General features: G+C 45.8%; 2 protein-coding genes and 1 long non-coding RNA gene across 3 annotated transcripts; 2 read left to right on the forward strand and 1 right to left on the reverse strand.

The window, feature by feature from the left end:
- Nucleotides 1-214: 214 nt before the first annotated feature.
- Nucleotides 215-10597, forward strand: canx (calnexin). The gene is made up of 15 exons (XM_055512581.1): nt 215-363; nt 3057-3287; nt 3724-3797; nt 3864-3922; nt 4028-4169; nt 4243-4324; nt 4766-4958; nt 5037-5226; nt 5350-5463; nt 5758-5914; nt 6060-6275; nt 6451-6570; nt 7278-7392; nt 7498-7565; nt 7827-10597. Exons 2-15 carry the CDS (start codon nt 3060-3062, stop codon nt 7884-7886), a joined length of 1818 nt encoding a protein of 605 aa, XP_055368556.1. The 5' UTR covers nt 215-363; nt 3057-3059; the 3' UTR covers nt 7887-10597.
- Nucleotides 10598-12493: 1896 nt separating this feature from the next.
- On the forward strand, nt 12494-26576 carry maml1 (mastermind-like transcriptional coactivator 1). Its single transcript, XM_041072642.2, is given in 7 exon segments — nt 12494-12855; nt 13522-14018; nt 20015-21361; nt 22430-22684; nt 23375-23507; nt 23881-24498; nt 24501-26576. Coding segments are annotated over 6 exon segments (3123 nt in total). The 5' UTR covers nt 12494-12855; nt 13522-13697; the 3' UTR covers nt 24950-26576.
- LOC121202534 (uncharacterized) lies at nt 14642-20119 on the reverse strand. The gene is made up of 3 exons (XR_005898222.2): nt 19987-20119; nt 19471-19546; nt 14642-15956 (listed from the first exon to the last, which is right to left on the reverse strand). It is a non-coding gene; the product is annotated as an uncharacterized LOC121202534 (long non-coding RNA).
- Nucleotides 26577-26646: the final 70 nt, after the last annotated feature.

Raw genomic sequence — 26646 nt, forward strand, 5'->3', positions numbered from 1 at the left:
TGTGTACCTACAACTGTGACAGCGATCGAAGTGTGCAAAATAGTTTCCCTCTGTGATTTATAAAGTGAATCTTGAATATCAGCTTGTAGCCCGTGAACTTTACTGCAGCCAATTAGCGCACACTTCCCCTTGACAGATCGACCAATAAGCGCCGTCCACGAGGTGAAGCTCCGGGGGGCGGGCGGGTGCTCTTTTATTCGACTGAGATTTCTGATCGACCAATCAGCTGCTGACAGTTGAGCGGAAACGTCAAACCTTAGTCATCTTTGACCAATCACCGATAGGAAACGAGGGTTTCTGTTGTCCACTATCCCACGTGACCCTCCTCAGTAGTTCCCAGTCGGTCAGATCTGAGAACTGGAGGTGAGTAAAGAGGCCGATAAATGTCAGATTTAGAGGACATGTTACCCGAGCATCACGGGTTTATGGCTATCTGTGGCTTATTTGAACGGGCTCCGGTACTGTTTTATAGAAACCGCTTGGTTTTAGTGGCTCCAAATCAAATGTCCGTTCCTCCTGCACGCCGTTAGCTAAGTGAGGCTAATTTACCACAGGTAAAAGCTGCTAGCCAGTTAGCCCGATGCGATGGCCTGGATTCACGATTGCTATAGTCCAGCATTAAAATTAGGCGTTCCCATTTGTTCTAACTGAATGTATGAGGCCACACTGTCTGTCATCTAAAGGATGATCGCTTAACTTGTCCGTGACCATTCATTAGGCACTGGCACGTAACTGCTGCGCGGCTAAGCTAAGCTAGCGGAATCGCTTGCATTTGTAAGTGGAGTTGAGTAACGTTTCTTCATACATGGAGTCAGGTTGTAACAAACCGAAATGACAATTCAAATGTTTAATGGAGGCCTCGTAAAAACGCGATGTTTAAAACGGTGGATGAATGTGTTTAAGTTTAGTTTGCATGCTAACCTTGTCACTACAGCAGGAACCAACCACGAACATAATGGAGACGTTTAAGCGATCTCTAAAGTGTCCAGATACGTCTGAGTTTTTTTTTCTGGAAATGTTGATCACAGCAGGAAAGACTGTTGAGATTCCTAGAAGAGCCGAAGCAGTACCACGCTATCAAATTCTCCCATTGACGCGCTGTATTCAGAGCTTCACTTGAGTAAAGTGACATGCTGATGTTATACTGACTACGCTGCTTATGTCTGTCAAAGCATAAAGTATATGCTTGTGTAAGCATTTTATATATATATATATATATATATATATATATATATATATATATATATATATATATATATATGAGAGAGAGAGAGAGATATAGATAGATATAATAGATAATAGATATATAATAATAATAATTGAAATTAAAGATGGAATCTCAAGTGTCAGATCAAAGACTGCAATTGGTAAATTAATGTTGGTGTTAAATACATGTAGTTGTATTCATTGGAATTTAATCAATCAGGTTGTCCACACTCACACTTGCCTAGATGTACAAATTACTTCAGGAATTTATCATTGCGTTGCAGTGGATGACAAATTACTAAAGATTACTACAACTATAGAATATCAGAAAATAGCACATGCTCTGACATGCTTACTAAGGGACTTTAGAAGCGTTGACATTTGACCTTTTATACAGAAATGCGTCTTTTCAGTTTAAACAGTAACCTGTTTGTCCTGTCTGGTTGGTGACAAGTTAACCTGTGCAGCCTTACGTGGGCCTGCTTAGCTGCACTGAGGTTTCAGTTTCATTACTTTCATGATTGGTGGCTGAATGTTCTGTTGTGGATTTGCACGTAATTCCTTGCCAGATGGCTTTGATGCTAAAATAACAGCTAGTGACAGTCCGTTAGCCAAGCATGCTAATCCCTCTGCAGGTTAATCTGATTAGCCGTGTGAGAGGAGTGCAGCAGGTTAAAATGCTGATGAGCTTTAATTGAGTTTCTTCTATAGCAGCATGGTGCAACTATTTGTTCTAACACTGCTCATTGTACAGTGTGAAGATTGTTTAATTTAGTCAGTAAAAGCACCATTTGACAAAAGCAGTGAGGCATAATTGGGACCTGATGGGTTTCTTCCGTTTTAATCCAGGTTAGGGGCTGTTTTTCCACTATTTTCACTGTTTTTAGTTTCTTCCTTTTTCTTTTTAAAGTTACAGATCTTGGGTTGCATCAAACTAAATGAATGCTTCAGACATAAAGGTTTTTTTTAGACTGATCTGAGGTGCCCAACAGCCACATAATCCAAATTATATTTCTTTTACCATTATGCCATTTATACATCATTTTGTAGACTGTGTTTCAGATGCTGATACATCAGCAAATATTTAGGTGGTTTTCCTACCTGGAAAATTAGAGGAGCACATATATCTGCCTGTTGGCCTTGTTCTGTTCTGTTGGGTCGCAGACGGATGTGCTTTTAGTTCTTGAAGACGTTTGATCCCCCAAAAGGCTTCTTCAGCTCTAAATAGTTGGAGGAGCAGGTTTATAAATGCTGTGATGTCATTAAGTCATTAACACAAATGTCCTCAGCAACTAAAAGTCTAGTTGTCGCTAAACAACACATTTGTGGAAAATTGCATCCTGGATGACCGGTATTCTTTTGAATATGCAAGCGTCAATGTAGGCATATGAACAGATGGATCCATGTCTGTTACTGTACCAGCTGAGGTTTTCCTGTAAACACAGACACTGTGGGTTTGGGTCTCTAAAGACTCTGCAGTGCCTGTGTGCACAGTTAATTGCCCGTGCTGTGACTGTTGTGGGGTGCTGCAGTAATCCCTCGGGGTCTAATCTCATTAAGGTTAACAGCTACGTTTGCATGTCCTGTGGGTGCGAGTCGCCCACTGCGGTGACAGGAGGATGCAACAAACACGATCTGCAATGCATTAGTGATAAAAAGCAAAGTGAGCGTAAGAAATCTTATTAGTTCTATCTAAAGCATCTTTTTACAGCTCCAATCTGAAAACACTTATTTATACCCTCGAATGCAACAATGACTCAATAAGGGAATCCTATTTATGAGCCCCAGCTCTGAGTTTCTAGTCAAACTAGAAGCTGAAGCCTCTCTCCTTCCTCCCCACGTGTCTTCAGACTATGGATCAGAGGGTCGGGTTGTTCATCCTTCTGGCGGCAGGTCTTCTCTGCCTCAGTTTGTTACCCATCTGTCGGGCTGACAACCATCTTGAGGATGCCATCGGTGATGACGTGGATGTGGAGGATGAGTTGGATCTGGGTTTGGCTGCAGCTGATGAGGAGGAAGAAGAGAATGGAGACATGCAGGATGAGGCTCCACCTGCACCAAAATCTCCTCCTACACCTAAGGTTTGTACAGTAGAGACAATGGTCATTTATCATATAGTCAAATGCGAGGCATGAAACAGAAAATACAGTATCAGAGGGGATAATACAACCGTTTAGCATGTGAGTAACAAAACTGTCTTAAGACTTAAATTGGTGTTTGCTAAAATAATCTGATGTTTTACATACGCGCTGACCCGTAACGTAATTTGATTCGTGATTTTTCTAAAGCATGCTTTCCCAGAAATTATGTTTATGATTAACCAGCTAATAATGGAGTGACGGCCTGCTGATCTACTGGCCTGCATTCGCTCTGGACCCTTCTTTGTTTTCAATTAATGAATAAATTCACCTATTTAACAGCACAATGAACTCTTGAGATGTAATCACAGATTCAGTGCTGTAAAATCCGTAAAATGTTTTCTACTGCTACTGGAATCATCTAGTCCTTTGTTCCCAGGTGACATACAAAGCTCCAGAGCCAATGGGGGAACATTTCTTTGCGGAGTCTTTTGACCGGGCAACAGCTGACGGGTGAGCATATTTAGATCTTGTTGTGACTTTACTTAAATCAGTAACTAAAGTGAGTGTTGCTTTTAGGTGGGTGCTGTCCAGCGCTAAGAAGGACGATGCTGACGAAGATATTGCCAAGTATGACGGTGTGTACAGATCAACACTTGCCAAACACCATCATGGGATAACTAGAGAAGGTGTGATGATCCTGAGCATAGTGTGAGTAATAATCTAATCATTGTCACTAACAGGTAAATGGGCAGTAGAAGAGATGAAGGACACTAAGCTGCCTGGTGATAAAGGTCTGGTTCTGAAGTCCAGGGCCAAGCATCACGCCATCTCAGCCAAGCTGCTGCGACCTTTCACCTTCGACACCAAACCCCTGATCGTCCAGTAAGAACACGCCTTCTGCTTGTTGGGGGTTCTAACCGTGTAGCCTCCTCATTGTTCTCCCCTTTGTGTTCAGGTATGAGGTGAACTTCCAGTCGGGCATTGACTGCGGTGGCGCCTACGTCAAGCTGCTGACTGACACTCCCGACCTGGACCTGGTTAGTCTAAGTCAGGGGTGTCAAACTGCGGCCCTTGAGGGCCGGTGTCCCTGCTGGTTTTCCAACTCTTCCTGTTGATCACCCTGAACAGATATGTCAGTTGTCCCATCCAGCTGCTAATTGACTTACACACCTGATCAAGATAATCCGCAATCTCTGGGGAAGGGAGAGTTGAAAAGCCAGCAAGGGACTGGTTTGAGTTTGACACTCCTGGTCTAAGTCTTTGTTTTTAACGTACCAAGTTACACTGAATCAGGTTTCTTCATTAATCCTGTCCTGCCTCATTCTGTTTCTACCTGGGGGCATGATTGATTTAATTATATATTTAATTTTATTACATTTTTAACATTTAATCCTTGCATTGAGTAGCCCATCCTTTCAATCAGTCCAAACTGTGTGCTGGGACTTGATACTTAATCCGAACCTGGTCTGTGTCTTCAGGACCAGTTTGTTGATAAAACTCCGTACACCATCATGTTTGGACCTGACAAATGTGGAGAAGATTACAAACTGCACTTCATCTTCAGACACAAAAACCCCAAAACCGGAGAGTATGAAGAGAAACACGCCAAGAAACCGGACACTGATCTGAGGACATATTTCACCGATAAGAAGACACACCTGTACACCCTGGGTAAGGCGCTCACATTCATGCACGCATAACAAAAACTGTTACTGTTGAGTTGTGTGACTGCCGTTTGTCACTTCCCAGTGGTGAACCCTGACAACAGCTTTGAGGTGCTGGTGGATCAGACAGTGGTGAACAGCGGCAGCCTTCTGTCAGACATGACCCCTCCTGTGAACCCCCCAGCTGAGATAGAGGATCCCGACGACCACAAGCCACAGGACTGGGACGAGAGGCCCAAGATCCAGGACCCTGATGCCTTCAAGCCCGAAGACTGGTCAGTACATGGAAACCAGTAAAAGAGCTGCTTGTTCAGTCACATCATCAGCTGCATTAACCGGTGAATAATCCTGGTAGCTTTAGAGGTCTTTTTCTTAGGTAATGTTTTTTTTTTGTGCAGGGATGAGGATGCTCCTGCTCAAATTCCAGATGAGAGTGCTGTAAAACCAGACGGCTGGTTGGACGACGAGCCAGAGTACATTGGGGATCCTGATGCTGTCAAACCTGAAGACTGGTAAACAAAACATATTCAGTCTCTAAGCTGGCGGTCGGCCCTGCAACATTATGTTATATATTTATATTGGATAACAATGAATAACGTTTATTCTCAGTTGTCTGTTCTGCCTTAGAGAGAATACTGTCTGTGTTAATATTTTTGCATTGCTTCAAACATGACTAAAAATTCTTGCCTTGTTCTTGTTGTTCTACTACTGTCTGTATTCATAATGGGTTTGGGTCAGAGCAAGCGTCATAACGCTCAGGCTCAGCTCAGATGAAAGACAATTTTCTTTTGTACGTTGTCCTACAGGGATGAAGACATGGATGGTGAATGGGAAGCTCCTCAAGTTCCCAACCCTGCCTGTGAGACCGCCGCCGGCTGTGGAGTCTGGAAGCGACCGATGATGGACAATCCCAACTACAAGGGCAAGTGGAAGCCCCCCATGATCGACAATCCCAACTACCAGGTATGCTTGTAAATCACCGGCCATATCTAGAAGTTGTGGCTGAGCTCCTCAAGATGGCAAAATTATATAAATCTTCATAATTTGAACACCCACAGTAACAACAGTCTTTTTGAAAGCACCTTAACATCCATGTTCTTGGGTTCAGGGTGTCTGGAAACCCAGAAAGATCCCCAACCCATCGTTCTTTGAGGATCTGCACCCATTCAGGATGACCCCTTTCAGTGCGGTGGGACTTGAACTGTGGTCCATGACCTCCGACATCTTCTTTGACAATTTCTTTATCACTAACGACCGCAACACTGCAGAGCGCTGGGCCAGTGACGGCTTTGGCCTGAAGAAAGCAGCAGAGGGCGCCGCTGAGGTGTGTTTAAAGCCTATTAGCCCAGATCAGGTCCCTGCAGTTGCTTGGTTGGATTTATAACTCCTAGTAAAACCACAAAGTAAAAAAGTTGAGCAAAATTTGTTATAGTCTAAAAATCCATGTAACGGGTCATTTCTAAGCTTTGAACACCCCTTGTTGTTAATTTCCTGTCCAGCCGGGTCTGGCAGCTCAGATGCTGAACGCTGCAGAGGAACGTCCATGGCTCTGGGTGGTCTACGTCCTCACTGTGGCGTTGCCACTTGTCCTCATTGTTGTCTTCTGCTGCACGGGCAAGGTAAGGAGCACATGCTCGCCCACATGTAGAACGTTACACTGAGACAAATGTGGCCTCTTACCAGTGCATGTGTGTGTGACTGTCCACAGAGGACTTTAGGGTCAGTTGAGCCTCACCAGTTTACAGGAGGGGTTTAACAATGCTGGTTCTGCTGTCGCCTCTTCAGGCCTTGTGACACTTAATCCTGCTAAAATAGTTACATGTGTTTGTTCCCGTGGTGCTTCTGTGTTCATGCTGATGTAATGTAGATGGCTAGATGTGATATGCCTAGAAATAACTTGCATCTAAAACTGTTGATGTGTACTTTTAGTCATACAAATCCACCTGAGGAAATGCTGGCCCTCTGGAGACAGTCAGCTGCCACAGACTCATTGGACTTTGGTCTGATTGTCTATGTCATACGTAATTGTTAATTGCATTGGGATGATTGTCTTTGCAACAGAGGGTGAATGATGTAGTATAGTTAATGTAGAACTGCAGAAATGTAAAACAAAGTGAATAACCTTCAGACATCAAACCCTCAACGGCACGCTGTCTGAAACTATAATCTTATTGTCTTTCCCGGTTCACAACAAATACTACACAGCTTAAATGGTTCCATGTTATTACTGTATGTGTAGCTTCAGACCTCATATGCAATTTGCTTTTGAGCTTCAGATAGAACTAATAGAACATTGTACTAAACAGCGTTGTTGTTTGTTCTGCAGAAGAAAAGTTCAACAACACCAGCACAATACAAGAAGACAGACGAACCTCAGCCTGACGTGACGGAGCTTGAGGAAGATGAAGAAAATGCTGACGAGGCAGAGAAGAGCAGCCCAGGTAGCTATGATGTGTTTATTTAATTCAGCTGGATTCTCCTGTCGGAGTCATTGTAGTCTCCTGCAACCAGTCACCAATGGACTGATTGGATCATTCTTTCTACAGAAGAGAAAAGTGATGAAGAGGAAAGTCCAGCAGAGAAAGACAAAGAGAAGGATGTGACTGCTGATGAGGTGAGGAGGCCATTAGTGGTAAACATGCATCACAATATACTGTTTGATTAGTTAATGTCCAGGTTCCCACGCAGCAGTGCATATCGGACGCATCACTAGCTTTGCTACGGCAATAAAAAACTGTTACCATATGAAGTGATGTTTCACATCACTTCAACAGCTGGTGGTTGTATAGATAAACATTTGCTTTAGGAGTCAAAGTCAGCCTGTCAACACATTTAAGTCTCTGTATAAACACACTGCTCTTGTCTTTCTCTGCAGAAGCTGGAAGACGATGTCCTGCGGAGATCTCCCAGAAGCAGGAAACCCAGAAAGGACTGATCTCTCTGAACGGGGACCCCTGACGTCAACTCCCACTCCCTCCAGTCCCCCTCCTACAGTATCTAACCTCCCCCCCCCCCCAGATTTCTACTCATCTGCTCCGAGGTGAAGGTGAAGAGGCCTAAATGGATCCTGTGGAAGCAGCAACACCAACAGAAAAAGAATCAAGATGTGGTGTTGATTTGAATATGAGCAGGACTGAGTTGGTGTGATTGAACAATTTTTTTTCTTCATGAAAGAGATTAAGAACCTACCTGCATCATTCCTCTTGACTCCAACCCATGGGACCACCCCAACCTGCTCACCATCCAGCTCCCCCTAACCGCACCACGCGGCTGCCTAGTCTCCTGACAGACAGATTAGGTTAGATACGGTTAGCGGCTTCCCTCCACTTCAGTCTGTTAGTCTTCCCAGATGATTAGCGCATTGACTGTCAGGATTATCCTGCAGATGGCCTGGATGTGAACCCCCTCTGTCTTGATAAGAAGCAAAGTAGCAACCAAGCAGTCCATGAAGCAAAGCTGCGAGTCTTGGTCACTAGTTAAGTCCTGCTGCTACTAATAACTGTTAATTGACCTAATAATGAAGCCATCAGCAGGTGTAATTAGAGAATTAACCAACCAGAAGTCTTCTATCTGTCTAATCAGTCTCTTACCTGCTTAATGTGACTACAAACAGTCTCTGTGAGCTTGATTGCCTGAATTGTCCATCAAATCAAACTCTCCATCAGCTAGCTGTGATGCGCTAACCTGTGACTGCTTGGTTTGCAGCCCTCACACCTGTTACTAATTCAACCCAAGAGCAACTTGGTCATTTGGAAAATTGGGGCATCTCCTAACAAAAAAAGTTTAATTAAGTTAGCAGCTACTAACTGCTAGATTTTAGAAGCCTAAAGGATCCAGAGCAGCAGGCTCCCAGCTGATGTTCCAAATGATTAAAACACTCCAGCAGACAACTTTTTTTTTCCCCCTTTAGTTAGTTTGAGTTTGTTGTTCAGTTATCTCTGAAATTCATGGCTCACGTTTTCTGTCCTGTTCTGGTGGAAGCAGGAGAAAGTAAAGTCAAAAGACAGATACACACTGCCCTTTTATTTTAGCCCAAACTGATTAGTCATTGTGGTGAAAACTAGCAGCAGCAGATGAGCTTCCATGACCAAAAATCCAGATTTTTAGTCCAGATTTCAGTCTGAACTGACGAAACTGCAGCTTATGTCAGTGGACAGACATGCATCCTACTCCTGGTTGATGCACTCCTGACTTTTCCTCCAATGCAGCTACAAAGAAATTGTAAAAACTGCTATCTGGGTTTGGACTGAAATCTTTGTTGTGGCTACAGGTAGACGAACGCCCGCTCCCTTCCCATTTGTTGAACCCCATGCGAAAAAGAAACTGGCACTAAAGGAGGAAAACCTCAGGCGCTTATTAACCTTGCGTTCGTCTGCCTGCAGCGCGACAACACCTCCACCAGGACGCGTTAAAGTCATTTGAATCGGCCTCGAGAGAAGCAAACTCTGGCTAAATGTGACAATTGAATTTCATTAAAGCAAATTAGGACTTTTTAAAAGTTGACAATGTGAAATAAGAATCTTATTGGAACTAATCATTTGTTGGTTCATTGACTCCATTTAATCAGAACTAAAATCATAAGGATCCTGACTGGTACATTTGTGTTGTCTGCTGCTGTTAATCCTCAATGAGTCTCACAATAGTCATTTAGAGCTAGATGTGGTTTCAGTCTCCTACCTACTGAACACCAGTGGCAACAACACTAGCTGCATAGTGCTCTTTGTCCCTCTCCAATATTTATAATCCCAGATTTTGGTTTGTATTTAACGGATTCTCCATTTTAATTGCTGACAGGTGATTAGCAGAGACACTGAATGAGGATGACTAACACTGTTATTTAAAGGTCTAAATGCTTCATACAGAAATGTGTTGTAACACGATTATGACCTGTTCATGTGCAGCAGTTAAAGTTTAAAAGAGCTGATGTGTCTGGTTCTGTTGACTCCTAACCTTCCTCTCACTTCGCCATCAGGACAGGATTTGATTAGTGGTAAAACTTTCACACCAGTGGAATCATTCTATGAACTTTGCCGTCATGGTGCAAACTTGTGTTCAGCTGTAATGAGGCACTGAATCTCTGTCTGTTAATGTGATGTCAGTCAAGGTTTCAGACCTAGTTTCAGAAAATCTGAAAGTGCATGAAAGAAATGGCCGTAAGTCTGGCCTTGTATTCATAAGCTGACGGCTGATGTTTTTGTATTATCTGTTTTTCAGACTTAAGCTTCTCAGTCTAAGTCTGATTTGTTTGGGGGGGTTCTTTTGTTTTTTTTGTTTTTTTTGGTCCTCTGCTGTAAGCGCAGTGATTCTGGTTCCAGGAAGTCTGTCCTCAGCATTTTGCATTCACACCGAGGTCCTCTGAGCCCCCTTGTCTCTGTTGTGTGCTGGTTGTGTTTGTCTGAAGCTGCCTAGTGAACAGACTGTACTCTGAACACTGTATCTGCTTGTGAGACTTGGTCTGACTCTGTAACTCTCTACTTTTTCTATTATTTGTTGACTTTGTTAAGCTGAACATCGGGCTCAGGCTGTTTGACATCCATGAGAGATGGGCCTGCTCATACCCACAGCTTTCAATAAAAATACTGTGATGGAGTTTGTGTGTGTGGGTGGACGGACGGTTTGCTTTGATGAATAAAAGGTCAAATAGAATTGGACTGTATTCCATAGTATTTGAGTTCACCCAAAGTCACCAATGCTGGTGCTACCTGTTTAAACTTCACAGTCATATTAGACTGCTTATTGAAGTATGTTTAGATGTTTTGACAAAAAGGAAAAGGGAACACAGTGAAGGTGATGTGCATGAATTAACATTTTCTGAAGTTTGAGGCAGCTTCTCTCAAGCTGCATCAATATGCTAGATGGCAGCAAGATCACATGAGTGTTGTGGGGCAACGTGAAGGACGTTAATTAACCATTTTACATACACATGACATGCACATACACATACATTTAGGGCCTGGTCTCTTACTGGGCTTCAGAGGAGGGGGCAGCTGTGGTAAATAACACATTAGTGCTTTAAACACCCATTCTAGGATCCAAAGCGTTTTACACTAGTTTCTCATTCACTTCTCATTTCCCATGCACTCTCACATTCACTCACTGACGCCGGCAGCGTCAGTGAGTGAATAAAGAGATGACCACTACCAAGTGTTATGGTGCTGCTGGGCTGGGCCCTGCTTCACTCTTGTGGGGGCTGGGCTGGGCTCTGGTCGCCCAAGTGTGCTCAGGGTCCAATCTCTAGGCTGACCCTGGTTCTCCTGGGGCGGACGGGCGTTTGCCCAACAGTGGCCTGGTCTGCCCCCAGGTGTTGTCTCTGTGGCTGCTGGAGGGTTCTATGGCTTGGTCCACGGCCCCTGTACTCCTGAAACTAAAGGTACTGTATGTCTGCCTACTAGGTTTCTTCATACCGCTTGCTGGACTGGATGTAGCAGCCTCTCATCGCCCTGGCTGTCACAAGTGGCATTGTTCATGCACCTTGACTTTCTCACTGATGATGATTAATGTTGTGGTACAGTTTACTACCTTTGTAGTGGGACACTACATCAGGACTGATACATAGACATTTTATTTCAGCTACATGTACTGCTGTCTTTAACTGTTATAACTATTAGTAATGTTTAACTATGATGGTTGTGGTGTTATAGCGTGTGCACTGGTAAGTATCATTTGAATATGTGTGAATACGTAAGCATGGCTGTATGTATGTATTACAATATACACGTTCTCTAATATATTGCTATTATTGTCAATAGTAACATAATTATTAACAACATTATTCTAGTTGATTACTGAATAATGTGTTGACACCCATTAGCCCTGAAAGAGACAACCACTACCCAGGGGTCATGGTGCTGCACCCACACAAACCTGTTCACCAACTCAGAGGCTGACATCAGAAATATGCAAAAAGGGCAATAAAAACCACAAAACATTAATCAGTAGTACATATTGTTTATATACTCTTCTTTATAAAGCAAAATTGTCATTTAGCCTAGTACACGCTGCTTGTTAAACTGCTGGACAGGACAAAAAATGTACATTATGATGATGTTTATAACAGTAAAACCATTTGTGTGCTCTGCTTAACTGGGTTAACTGGTTTGACTTATTAATCACCAAATGTTTGGAATTCTTGGCAGTAGTACAAAAATCAGTGTTGGTGGAGGAGTTCATTTGCAATAATCTCCAAGTATTTGTTTACAGTTTCTTATTTTGTACCATGCTTGCCTGAAATTGTCCCCTGGGGACAAAGTGTTTTTATTGAACTGAAAGTTCAATAAAACTGGCACTAAAGGAAAACGTTAGTAATGGAAAAGAAGTAAATAAATTATTATTTCTACTTTGAGTAGTTATTGAAATTTAGAAAAATAAAAATCGTCTTCTTGGATCAATAAAGTCTGACTTTACTACGAGTGGGCGGGTTAAGAGACTCTGGTTGGTCTACATATTGTCAGTCACGGTTGTCAACACGGCGTCAGCTCTTGATTGGGTGTTTGTGCTGTGACTCTCAGACGGGGCGGGAACGGGGGGGGCATTCCTCTTGTTCCTAATGAAAAAAAGAGAAAGTTTCCAAGATGGCGGCGGAGACCTACCTGTCCGCTGGAAAACAATAGAAGGAGCACAGAGGGACAGAGTGAGCTCGTTTCACGGACGGGTGTCCGCTTTAAACACGCGGACGTCGCAGCTCGGGCCCTATCCATTAGGAGGACTGTTCACGCCGGCACCCCGGGAGAGGTCAATTTGGAGTATGGTTGATATATTGAAATACTTCGGTTTTAGCTAGCTAGCTATCGTTAACACTACCCAAAACAGTGCGTTAGCAGCTAGCTGCTAACGGCTACAAGGAGGCGGAGGATCAGCTGTTTGCCAGACAGATGCTGTAGGAACATCGGACAGCTACATTCACAGTAAGTGAAATTAAACGGTACCTTAATATCGGATTACGCGGGGCAGTCTGTCGCTTTGTGTACTCTCTGTGTAACTACTGTGTTTATACAATAATCCGTCTTTAGCTCTCGAATTAGAACGATAGCCAGTTAGCTCATACTTGCTAACTAAGCTAGCTCACTAATACTCAAGCAAAATAAAGTTTCGTACTAGTTGGAGCTTCGTTGCATTCCCAGGATATAGCGGTATTATCGTGTGTCAAATAGAAATGAAGTGAAAATCCTAAATCAAACATCTTTTAAACTGCGATTTCAATGGCTTCTCTTATAGTTTTTAAGGCATTTTCGACGCTCCAACTTTGATTTTGAGTGGAGGAATGTGCTAACTTAACTTAGCCTCAGCTGAGCCTGGCAGAACCCGGGCTCATTGATTGAAATAGAAATGTAGTTTAACGGATTTAATGTGTATTTATAACAACTATCAGGGTTTGGGATTTTGTATTTAATTTGGGGTTAAACTCGTGCGGATTGTGGCTCTAGCAGGACTCCAGTAGCTCCGTTTTACACAGCAAGTAAAAGCAGCTGTTGTACAATACGAGGATTTAAATACACACCTGGGTTACAATGAGTAAAAGCAGGAGGCTGGATGGCATTGCACCCAAAAACCTTAATTTTCCTCTCCGGCAGTGAGTGCCGCGGTGACTGAAGGCCATTAGCAAGACAAAGGTCGCCTCCATGGAGCCAGCACAGGAGTCTTTGTAAAGGGTGAGGGGGGGGTGAATAGACGCCCAGAGTGAAAAAGAGCCAAATCCAGCATTTTATGGACGAAACCTGAGCCGGGAGTTTACGACAAGTCTTTATTGATGATGGCGGATTTTGTTACACCGCGACACCACGCAGTGATGGAGAAGCTCCGCCGGAGGATCGAGCTCTTCCGGCAGCATCACAACAGCTGTGAGAGCCGCTACGAGAACGCGGCGCTGGAGAGGCTGGACCTGGAGAGGCAGCAGACCATTGCCCTGCACCAGCGCTGCCTGCAGGCCAAAGCCAAGCGCTCCAGCAAGCACCGGCAACCCCAGCCCAGCGGCGACCAGGCCGGCCAGAGAGCCCCAAGTGGCAGCGCGGAGCTCGGCGACAGCGGAGTGACGGCGGCGGAGCAGAGCAGGAACAGCACCCTGATAGCGGTGAGTGAACACACGCTAGAGGCACACAGCAGGCTGGGCTAGAGCTCAGGGCTTCCTGCAGGACTACACTGTATTTACTGTCTGTTGCTTTGGAGACCACTATCAAGCACTGACAGCTGTGGGTTGTCACTCATAGTGACACATGTAGTACCTGCGTCAGGTATCGATCCTGTTGCCACCAGAGGACAGATAAGCTTAGTTTTAAATGCAGCAAGACAGTGTTGGTGGGTAAAGCTAAGCAGCGATGACCAGGGTTGACCTTAGTCCAGCAGGTCATTTGCCAAGGTTTGTTATGTCACATTTTCAGTTAATATTGTTTATGAAATATTAGAAACTTCTCATTATAATGATGCCACAAAAGGGACAGCTACCACACCTTTAGTCAAAGCTTTACCAAGTTATTTTAATGTCTTTGGGTTGTCTATAAAATTATATGACTTATATAGTCACATTGTGTCTTGTTTGATCCAACTCAGGGTTGGAAAATGAAAAACAGAAATATCACATAGCTTTGCAAATGATTATTATTTCATTAGTTTAGTATAGACAATATTATTCCATTTTGCTTAGTGTTGGCAGCAGCAACACTGTGACATTGAACATAACCACTACAAGAGTCAAAGTCTTTTAAATTAGGGCATTTATGTGGTGTACATTTATAATAACAAAGTTCACAGTGACTGAGGTTTTATTAACAAAATGGTAGTTTAATGCTTGTGGCATTGTAAGCTGAATATAGTAAGTCCTGTTTGTGTGATGAAAGACACTGTTGTGGCGTAACTAAAACACACAGAGATGAGGTCTCGGCTTGTGTCGCTGTCCTTTGAAAATGCAGCTCTGCTTGATTTCCTACTTTGTGCTACTTTTTGACCTCCATCATCCTGGTTTGTGTCTTTCTGTATAATTTCCATACAGTTGTGTCTGTCTTTGCTTTAAAGGCATCTTGGGTGACATCTGAGTCCACCATTTACACCTGAAAAGCACATTTTCCACCACGTTTCAAAATCACAGCAACCTCCAACCACCTGAACTTGGCTGGAGTGTTACAAAACAGGGAGTTTTGTCGACAGACGATTGTCTTCAGTTGGAGCTTAGTTCTCCCCTCCAGCTTATCTCCTCGTTTGTCTATTTCAAGCTCACATTTTAAGTAACCAATTAAGTAAACGCATGCAATATGTTTTTATTCGCATGAGAATTTTAGGTTTAAGACTAATAATCTGGTGCATTTACTGCTGTCTTGCTGTTTGCAGTACAACCTCCTGAGAAGATTTATTTTGCATAGCCCTTCTCCAAAGGAGGGGAATTCAGTGGAAACGCTGAGCTGAGCACAACAGCTACAAGTTCATAAATGGGTCAATCTAGAATGTCTGAGAGTAAACAAGCCGTAGGTGTAGCCTGAACCTGTGCTGAGTCTGACTGACTTGTGGGGTTGTGTATCTAAAGCGTATGACACTCAGGCTGTTTAGTGTGAATGACACAGGTGGAGCTGCTGTTCAGTGTTTGTGCTTGTGTAATTGGTGGAGGAAGTGTTGTTTTGTGGTGGTTTCCCATCATAGCGCAGTATGTGCGGCTTCTTGGTCAGAGGCCACCTGGCTCAGTTTAAGTGTCCCTGAGTAAGACAGTGAGTACGAGCTAACTGTAGACACCTGTTAATGTATTATGGTTCAACATTATTAAAATTTTGGATCCTCAGAATTCAGCAACAGTGAGAGGAACTTAAAGCGACTACAGTGCATGCATCTCTGGAATCTGAAAAAATTAGTGTGAGGGCAGTGGTGATCGCCATTTACAGTCTATGGAAGGCGTTCGAAAACTGAGGGTTGTGAGTCCAAAGTCTGCCTTGATGGTTGAGGCTCCCGACAGGTCATCACACAGACAGCAGGTGCATCAAAACCGTCCTCACCTGTCACCAGCTCTGATTGTCTGCTGCATCAAGTTCTGTGGACCAAAACAAAAAGGCATGGGTTAGGTTTTTGGAACTAGATTCTGCGCTTGTGTTTTAGTTTCCATGGAAGGGCCCCTAGATGTATGGGAGGGATTTTGGAGATCCTTAAAATAATCCAGTAGTCGTGGTAGGATGTTTGGTCATCACTACACACCCTTGAAGATGGCACCAAGTACTGTGGTGCTGTTGTGTCTTCTGCCAAAATGGAGTCGTCGTAGCTGAACACACCTTTTAGTTGAATGAATCCAGTGTCAGTGTCTTAAGTGTTGACTGTGTTACGGCTGAGGTCTAGTTTGACTGAAGTGGTTTTCTGCAATGTAGGTTCCAGTGGAATCAGTTATAATAAATGTTTCTCCAGCTCATTGTTCTGATCCAGGTCCTGTTCTAGTTCTTCTCGTTCTGTGCTTTAGGTTCTCCTTTTTTAAAGGAGGCGTAATTGTCTAGTTTGGAAGTCGTCGCTGGATGTACAGCATGGGAAGTTTTGCCCATTCCTCTTTGCAGTCCCTCTCAAGCTCTATCAGATTGGCGAGGAAGCGATGATGTAAAGCCATTTTTTAGATCTCTTCAGAGATGTTCAATAGGATTTAGGTCTGGGCTCTGGCTGGGCCACTCAAGGATATTCACTCAGTTGTTGCAAAGCCACTCCATTGATATTTTGGCTGTTTTTTTGAGTCATTGTCCTGCTGGAAGATAAACCATTGCCCCGGTCCGAGGTCTAGGGCACTCTGAAGCAGGTTTTTATCCAGGATGCCTCTGTACATTGCTGCATTCATCTTTCCCTCTATCCTGAGTACTCTTCCAGTTCCTGCTGCTGAAAAACATCCCCACAGCATGATGCTGCCACCACCATGCTTCACTGTAGGGATGGTATTAGCCTGGTAATGAGCGGTGCCTGGTTTACTCCAAACGTAACGCCTGGCATTCACTCCAAACAGTTCAATTTTACTCTCATCAGATCAGAGAATTTTCTTTCTTACGGTCTGAGAGTCCTTCAGATGCCTTTTGGCAAATTCCAGGTGGGCTGCTAAGTGCCTTTTACTAAGGAATGGCTTCCGTCTGGCCATTCTACCATACAGACCTAAATGGTGGATTGCTGCAGAGGTGGTTGTCCTTCTGTAAGGTTCTCTTCTCTCGCTGGATAGATCAGATAGAGTCACCATCAGGTTATTGGTCACCTCCCTGAGTAAGGCCTTTCTCCCCTCATCACTCAGTCCTGGTATTTCTAAACTTCTTCCACTTACAGATGATGCAGGCCACTGTGCTCATTGGAACTTTCAGAGCACCAGCCTTGTGCCTCAAGTCAATCCTGTCTCAGCTTTTGCCTTTTCAAATATTGTCCAATCAACTGAATTTACCAAAGGTGAACTCCAATTAAGTTGCTGAAATATCTCAACAATGATCAGTGAAAACAGAATGTTCCTGTGCTCATTTTAGAGCTTAATGGCAAAGGATATGAATACTTACGTACATGTAATTTTTCAGTTTTTTGTTTTTAATAAATCTTCAACAATTAAAAAAATCTTTTACCTCATTGTCATAATGGGTATTATGCGTAGAATTGAGGAAATAAATGGATTTAATCCATTTTTTAATAAGGCTGTAACATACAAAATTGTGGAAAAGGTGAAGCGCTATGAATACTTTCCGGATGCACTGTAGCTTAGGCTTACAGGCCGAGTTTTTCCGTGTAGTCCTACTCTCAGCAGGGACAAACACTGACTAGAGTCTTGTGAGGTGACTCAGTGTGAACTGAAACCCCCACCGCCCCCTCACAGCTGACTCATCACTCTGTTGGGCCTGAATGCTGTCAGGAAACGCCTCACTTTGCTCTGCTTGGTGGCTGCTGTGATTGGCCTCCGTCAGTGATGTCAGCGTAGAAACACGATGGCAGCATTAAACCAACTGATAGCATAGTTCACTCAGGTGTATATATGTTACTCGGAATTCCAGCGTTATACGTCATGTTTGAAATTAACAGCCACTCAGGGGCACAGAAAAGAATCAGCCTATGAAAACTTTTCTCTGAAGCCAGAAACTGAAACTACAACAACTCAACGCTGAAGCCAAATAGTCTCTCTGGTCTGTACGACACTCACACAATACAACAGGAAAACACCAGCAAACAGCAGCTCTTATTTATTGTGTAGTAAATGTGACCAGAGTTAGGGTTAGTTTCAGTATGAATAAATCCCTGCTGAAAGCTACCATGCTACGATAAGTCGTCATCAACATGCTGGATATTTTGGATTTTTGTGGCAAAGCGAGGCAAGAGCTCCAGGATGAGTCAGCCTGTAGATATTCAGGACTGAAATGTTAAATATGCAGAGTTGGTGATTTGCCTCAGCCAAAACAAAGGATCACCTTGTACCTATTTTCTTACCACTAAGTTTGTTTTATATTCACACTCCTCAGGTCACCAACATATTGAGTGCTGCAGGGTAGACCCTTAGCCCTGTGACCATGTCTAGAGCCTGGTTGGTTCTCCCCATATGGAGAAGCACACTCCTGCTAATAATGTTGATTGTTTGTGAATCTTACATCACAATTCAGTTTATTTGGGAGCACATGAACCAAGCTGCTGGAGGTAAACAGCTGTAGATTTTAGGGCTTGGTGGTCGGCTTGATCGTCTGGCTGCTCGTCCTGCAGAGGGCAGCAGGGCTCCTGCTCACATCTGGCAGGTAGGAGTCCTGCAGCATTAGTAGCCTTTTACCTGAGGACTCGGGAATGCTGCTACGTGAACCCCCCCAAATCCCTGCTCCAGGACATGGAAGTAGACCTGCTGTCACCCACCTCCTCCACTAGCACTGTTGCCATGGTAACCAGTGGGAGTAGTCACACCAGTATTTCAGGTTTACAGAGTAGATGAGTCACCAGAGTTTCCTGTTCCTTGGGGTGGACTCTTCCATCTGTGACTTCCCACAACCAAAGGCTTTTCCCCCACAGCAGTTGTTACTTATCAAACGTGGGGCTGTAAGAGATCACGGTTCTATTAATCAGCCAATCGCTGCACATTTTCTATTTCTGTGCATCAAAAGTCTGGTTTTAAAAAAATGACGTGAGAGTGATCTTGGCACCACCTAAAAGACGGCATCTCTGAATCTAAACATGAAGCTGATCTTTCAGTCTCAGTCACCAAAGCCTGTGACGACACTGGCACGTCCTGCACACCCACACGCTGTGTCAGCATGACTGTAGCTCTGCTCCAGCCACAGAGACGAGGGTGAAACCAGGTCGCAGCTGATCTTTCCTTTTATCAATGCTGGCGGTTGGGACAGGTGCCAATGCAATGGACACATCTGTCTTGAAGGTTTAAACCTGGGACATATATTAAAACGGCCTGATAGTTCTCATTAAGTCTTATTGGTTCAGACTTAAGTTAATAAAGAGCTGAACAGCTGCTGCATGTTCAACAGTCATAGACCTTTTAGGGAGCATAATATTGCGTCTAGTCATTTGACTCATAACCTCAGAATTAAACTCGTGGCTAAAGCCCTGCATATATTTACCTGCAGCTGTTGCGGTATGTGAAACCGTGTGAGGATCAGCTGAGGCTGTGCAGAGATGGGCTGGTGGTTCTGCTGCCTGCAGAGTGGACAGATCAGATCTGCTGACTGCTCTGAGGAAGCTCTTTGTTACTGAAGTTATGTAAGGCTGCCTGCAGCAGGTTGTGTCCCAGCTGGGCAGCGAAGGCTTTACCTCCCAGGAAAATAACCTCAGCGGATACTGAAATAGAAGTTCTGTCATACCTTAAAACATCTGCAACATGATCAGTCCATTTAATTGATCAGCAGAAAAGTTTTTGTTTTTAGCAGAAATCCCCGAGAATTTATGTAAATTCAGTTACATAACGACAGGAATCTTTATAATCCTCGAATACACAATAATTCAAAATCTGATCTATTACACTGTGATTATTTACATAGTTGACAATGAATATAAAATAAAGCTAACTTCTGCCATCGCTCAGTAAAATCCATTACAGGTTTCAGGTAGAGACAGACTAACACACTGCTGTGACTCACGTTAAATTGTTTTTGTGTATCCCTCCAGTTGCAAGAGACAGTGAAGAGGAAGTTGGAGAGTGCTGGTTCCCCACTGGGCAGAGATCAGGTTAATGGCTTCAGTGATGGCTTCCCTCCCAACAAGAAGGCCTGTCTGGAAAATGGCACCGCCAACGGCTCCCCTTTGGACTCTAAGCTGGGAATCAGTGACTTGCTAAACTCTAATGGGACCCACGGGCCGGCAGGGGAGTCAGTGGCTGTAGTTTCGGAGCAGAGTTCAGATTTCCACCGGAAGGAGATGAAGCAGGAGCCTGATGACATCCTGCCCATCATGCCACCGTCAGGAGGGGGAAACAACAGTCTGTTCCCCGACCTTAACCTAAATGAGCAGGAGTGGACGGAACTAATGGAGGAGCTGAACTGTTCTGTGGCCTATGAGGACATCCAGGACATTCTCAATGATGGCTTTGAAGACCGCAAGGACCCTCTGGAGCTGGCATCAACTCCAGGTGGTGGAGGGGCAGTTGGAGATGGAGCATCAGGCAGTGGTGGGGTCCAGTCATCACAGGGCCTGCTGCCTCCAGACCTGGCCAGCGTAAAGGCGGAGTTCTCCCCAGCCTCAGCAGCTTTCGAGCAGGACTCTTGCACCGGCTCTCCACACGTCAGGTCCACTCCTTCTGGGCCTCCTCTTCACCCCACCAGCTCTCCAGCCACCTCCACCTCCGCCTCTTCCCCGGCTCTTCCTCCAAACCAGCCAGCTCCTCCACCTCGGCAACTTCAACCTCCCCCTAACCACATCCTCCCTCCAGGCCCCCAGGTGAAAGACCTGTCCCCTGCCCAGCAGCTTAAGCAACTCGCTGCCCAGCAGAGAGTCCATCATCTCCAAGGCACCGCCATGCAGCACAAACCGCCACAGCCAGGGGCTAAGTTCCACAACCAGGGGCCCCAACCTCATCCCACACCCTGGCCCCCAATGGCCGGTACCACGCAAAGCCCACTCGGGGGTGCATTTGGCATGGACAAGTCCACAAGCCCCTCTCTGTACACACAGGACTTTAATCCCAATGCCCAGAAGCAGTTGCTGATGCCCGGTCAGCCCAGCAAGGGCTCTCCCAAAGCCGGGGCCTCCAGCTACATGCCAGGGCCTGGTGGGCACCCCAATATGATGGCTCACCCAAATTCCCTCAGCCATCCGCCTTCAGGGGGAACTCAGGGCCCCGGGGGCATGCTGAACTACAACAACACCAAACCTCTGTCGCACTTTGAGGCAGGGCCTGGACCGCCGCGTCCCCCCAACACCCAGAGCCAGAACAAGGCAGCCCTGCTGACACTGCTGAGACAGCAGCAAATCAAACAGAACAGCATGAACTTCCGCCAGCACATACCACACACGCAGGTACGACTACTATTTAAACTGTGCATTTGATAGTATGAATGTTTCTGGAATTTGACAAGTTATTCCTCATTAATATGAACCACATACGGTTTAAGATGGTGTCGGATCGACGGCAGCACACTCCTGCCTGTAGCACATGCTGACACTTTGCCTCATTCCTCAGATGTGACTCAGCCGGAGCTGCTACAGCAGCTAAAGCTTCATGTTGTTTACACAGGGGTCTCTAAAGCACTGCTCAGACTGCACTGCCCACATGAGCTTCAGATGAAAACCTCGTCCAAGTAGTCAAATGGGAAATCTGTAAACATATGTTTTACATTTGAAGCAGGTGATGTTTCTGTTCAGGTGTAATTCTTAAAGCTAAACAATCACTTTTATAACAGGAGCGGAGGGAGAGAGAAACTGCAGGTTCAACAGGTGCACAAGAAGACGAGTAAAAAAAAAATAAAAAAAAAACATTTCCTTGTCTGTGCTGCTGAATGGTGGAGAAGTCGAGTGGCAGCAGGGAGGCCCTTTGTTTCGCTGGACCCCCACGCTATAACAACCACTGTGTGTGGGGGGGGGTCAAGCAGCTGGTTGCTAAGGCTGAGGGGGGGTGAAGGGAGGCGATGACAAAGCAGCCTTTCACATTCTCCCTCTCTCTCCCTCTGTTTAAATATAGCATCTCCTGCTTGTGTTTTTCTCGGGGCACATGAGACCCTGCACTTTATTAACACGTCTTATCACAACTGTTATTCATGGGAACGAGTGATGATGATCATGAGCAGCTCTTTGTTCCACAGTAACGGGTTAAACTGGCTGAACTATCCCAAGGACGTTCCCCAGTCACTGAGACGACGCTGCAGTTCCATTATTAGGAAAATCTCAGAGTTTGTGTGAAAACAGATGTTCATATTCTTCAGCTGGGTGGAAAATTATATATTTCTACAGCACAACAACGATCCAGCTTCTAAAATCCTGCAAAATCTACTTTCGAAAACGAGCTGAAGCTTCTGAAGAAGAGTTGTTCTACTCAAATGGTCTGTTGACAAACCAGCCACCTCCTCTTAGCTGCCTCTGCTAATCTAGGTTTTGTCACAGGACCAGAACTCCTACCCAGCTCCTCCACATGGCCCGGGCCCGGCCAACACCATGACATCTGCACCTGGAAACAACGGTCTGAATGCCCAGGCAGGTGGTGCTGCCATGGCTGGTAACCACAGCAACGCAGCGTACCTGAACAGCCAGGCTGCCGTGGCAGCGGCGCTGAAGCAGCAGCAGCAGATCCTGGAGCAGCAGAAGCAGCAGCAGTACATGCAGCGGCAGCAGCTCATGGCCGAACAGGTGCGTTATAGCTGTCAGAGCAGGTCAACAATTCAAGTGCTTTCTGGAAGAAAGAAATGCTTAAAACCAATGAGCAAATCTGCAATAGTTCAGTTTCTGTGCGATGGTACAGTAGTGTAGCACTGTGCTAACATGACACACAGATGCAGACAAGTGAAAGAGGCATCTTGATTAAAACGAGGTAGAAGCCGGCCAGTCTGATTTCCTGAGGCAGCCTCTAGGTCAGGGGGTCAAACTATAGTCCTTAGGGCTGGTGTCCCTGCTGGTTTTCCAACTCTCCCGGCTGATCACCTTAAACAGGTGTGTTAGTTGGCTCATCCAGCTGCTGATTAGCTAGACCAAGTGTGTTCAGTCAGTCAGCAGGCTCTGGGGAAGGGAGAGTTGGAAAACCAGCAAGGGACTGGTTTGAGTTTGACACTCCTCTAGGCCAAAAACAGGGAATGAGCTGCCTCAGGAAGTCAGGCTGACCATTATGGCTTCACCCACTAGAGGGACCCGTGAGGCCACAGAGCCATATCACTAAACCTCTGGATGTGTTTGCTCATAGTGGAGATCCTGAAAATGATGCCGTTACTGAGTAATATTAAATGCAGAGGGGTCCAACTCAACGGGACCCTGTAATGTTCACAATGTTCACTTCTGTAACAGAAGGATGACTTGTGTCTGTCTTTTTTTTTTTTTTCCCTTCAGGAGAAGCAGCGACAGCAGCAGGACCAGCAGCTTCAGAGACACCTGACCCGCCCTCCACCACAGTACCAGGACCAGCCGGGTCAACAAGCCAGTCAGAACCCCTTCCCACAGCAACAGGTTAACCAGTTTACAGGTATGACCACAGGAACTGTTATGCGGTTCTTGCATCAGCAGCACTAAAACGTTGATGTTGGAAAATAAAACGTCATTAACCATTGTTGAACCACCTGTAAATATCTCCCGTCTCATCAGTCAGAGACCAGCCCCAGGAGCCATTTCATTGGCCTCGGTGGTTATGTTGTGACATCTGGGACAAAAATTTCCCTGGCCAGCAAGTGTGTAAATGATGCTCACCACTGATTTGAATAGGAAATAACTGAACAACTGACGTTTGTTTACACCCAGCTGCTCTGATCTGTCGCTGGATAAATCCAGATGTTACAAATGAAAATGACTGCTTCACTTCTGGAGTGTGACTTTATTTATTCTCTCCTGTCTCTTTGCAGCGTCCTCTCAACCAATGGGTGGTGTCAGCTCAATGGGAGGCTCCGCCCCTGGAGCCCAGCGTATGTTCTCTCAGAACCAGGGCATGATGGGGATGAACATGGTTCAGGGTGGGGGCCAGGCAGGCGGCGTAGCTCCACCCTCAGCAGCGAGTCAGGCCGACCTCAGTCTGACATCCTGTGGAGGCAGGGGTGGTGGGGCGGCTGTGGACGTCCAGCAGGTGCTCTACAACAACATGAACCTTCACCCCAACCACCAGAACCACCCTCCCCAGCAGGCCAGCCTGCAGCGCCAGCCTCTGGGCTCCATGAGCTCCTCCTACAGGCACAGTCTTTTGGCTCAGCAGCAGCAGCAGCAGCAGCAGCAGCAGCAGCAGCACTTGAAGGCCCAGCCCAACGCTGTCATGCTGAAGCAACAGCACCTGGTTGCTGCCGTTCGCATGCCAGGCTCCCTGCAGAACAGCATGGGGGTCAACCTTCCCGGCTCGATGCCCAGCAGCATGCAAGGGCCTCAGGGCGCGGCCTGGCAGCAGCAGCTCGCCAGCCAGCCACCCTCTGGTAGCACAGGCCTGCCACCCAACGCCTTCAGCAACCCCCCCAACGCCTTCCACATGCAGCAGCAGCCCGCATTCCCAAGATGCAGCCAGGAGCGGCGCCCTTTGGGGCAAACCCAGGCGGGCGTCCAATGGGTGTTCTGAACCCTGGACAGCAGATGATGCAGACAAACATGGCTGCTGCTCAGCAGAGGGCACCGCCGAACACTCAGGGCCTGAGCCAGCAAATGGCCAATCAGCAGCAGACTCAGCAACAACAGGCCAATCAGAACCAGGCCGTGCTCCCTGACCTGGTGGCGTTTGGGCAGCCCCAGAGTAACGGGCGCCAGGGGCTCCAATGTAACCAAGGTTACCAGGTGAACAGGACTGCCAGTCAGCAGCAGCAGGTGTCGTTTGGATACAACGTGGCATCGGGGAGCTTCGCTGAGGAGAGCGAGCTGGTGGACTCCCTGCTGAAAGGTCAGAACCCCCAAGAGTGGATGGCGGACCTGGACGAACTGCTCGCCAGCCATCACTAGTCTCTGTGGACCCTGCTGGAACTGTTCACGACCTTCTGCAGCAGCCACGATGACCCTGTAATTCAAATGATGTAAAGGCCTGTCAGCGAGCTGGACCGCACCACCAGTGAGCTGATGGTACATGTCGGTCCACAGCTTTCAAGGCTTCTATGGGTCGATCCATGCTGGGACGGGTTCTAAAGGATGACACTACGTCACGTCCTCATGTCTGAGCCGCTCCGTCCTCTCATCAGAGAAGATAACACCGGTTCCAATCAGTCTGCTTTTTACAAATATACACGTGGTAGAACAGAACTTCAGCCTGTAAGCTGAAGAGTTCATGGAACAGATTGTGTACACGTATGTGGCAGCAATTAGACTTTTGAGTTGGTTAATGCAATAAAGTAAAATCAGGAGAACACGTTTTTGTCCTACGAAAGGATCTTCACTGCAAAGTTCAGCCACAGAATCGAGTTGTTGCTCAGAATCCTGACTAGACCTGAGCCTGTAAAATCCGAGGGTCTGTCTGACCAACTGGTCGGGACTCCCATCACATGGTGAACGGGTTCTGGTTCTGTTCTACCTCTGTGTGCTTTTTATAAACAAGCAGCTGACTGAGTGAATCTACTACTGAAGCAGTGTCAGACAGCTGAAGCACCTGAAGCGCGTCGGTGCCGTTTCTTCCTTACACTGTAGCTGCTGCGATCGCAAGTGACTGCAGGGCAGCGGCACATAAACACGTAACATGCTGATTTTCATGGAAACAAGAGGAGGCGTAAAATTTAAATATCCTATATAAAGCAGGTTTGGTTTAGGGAAATAAGCAGCAGCCACACAACAGTGTGACACATTGTTCCTGAAAAGCCCCAGATGAAAAGCAGGTCCAGCTCATTTCTGGTCATTACCTCAGCAGAACCCAGTTCTCCGATCCGAGCGCTGAGCGGCTCTGCTCGGCTGGTGTTTTAACAACTCGAGGTGAAACCAAATGCAGACTCGGATCAGCTGATCTGATCTCAATATTTCAAAGTGTTGGATCTCAACATAAAAAAGCGAGGTGGAGCCAGGAGCAGCCGCCTCCTGAGCTCGGTCAAGCTTTTACCCACAGGTGACCATGAGACCTCCATGTCTCTGCACTGGCAGCTGGAGACACATGGACGGCGAGACCTCCTTCCTGCTGTGATGCTCTGTGGCAAACGACTCGGACTCTTTGACACACGGTTCAGTCCAGAACAGTTGAACGTGTTTTTGCCGTCAACTGGACGGCGACTGCTTCAGCAGAAGGCTGAAGGCGGGGGCAGCGTGGCTCCATAACTGGTGGTTGTGGTGGGCTGTCTGGGCCCAGTTGGTGGGTCTGTGTCTACCTGTCTGTAATGGTAGTGCTGCAAAGCCCTGACTCGGGCTGGTTTCATGCTTTCGTTCAAATCTCCGGCTTCCAGCTGTGCTCAGCCTCCTGGACCTCTCTGGGTTGGACTCTCGTGAGCGGCTTCTGTAAATGTCTATAAATATATTTTTTGTATGTATGCCTTTCCTAATGATATGGAGAAGATAGATGTTATTTTTATATATGATGTTTTGTAAGTATTTTATACTTTTGATATGGTTCTCTGTAAAACAAGAGCATTATGTAAATATAGTTATTTAGAAACAAGCTTGTTGTCTTTGTGTTTTACATTAGAAGCAATCGAAGAAAACTGAAAATCTTAAGTTAAAATACGTGT

This window comes from Betta splendens, chromosome 10 (assembly GCF_900634795.4).
Source record: "Betta splendens chromosome 10, fBetSpl5.4, whole genome shotgun sequence".
In the NCBI taxonomy this organism is placed as follows: Eukaryota; Metazoa; Chordata; class Actinopteri; order Anabantiformes; family Osphronemidae; genus Betta; species Betta splendens.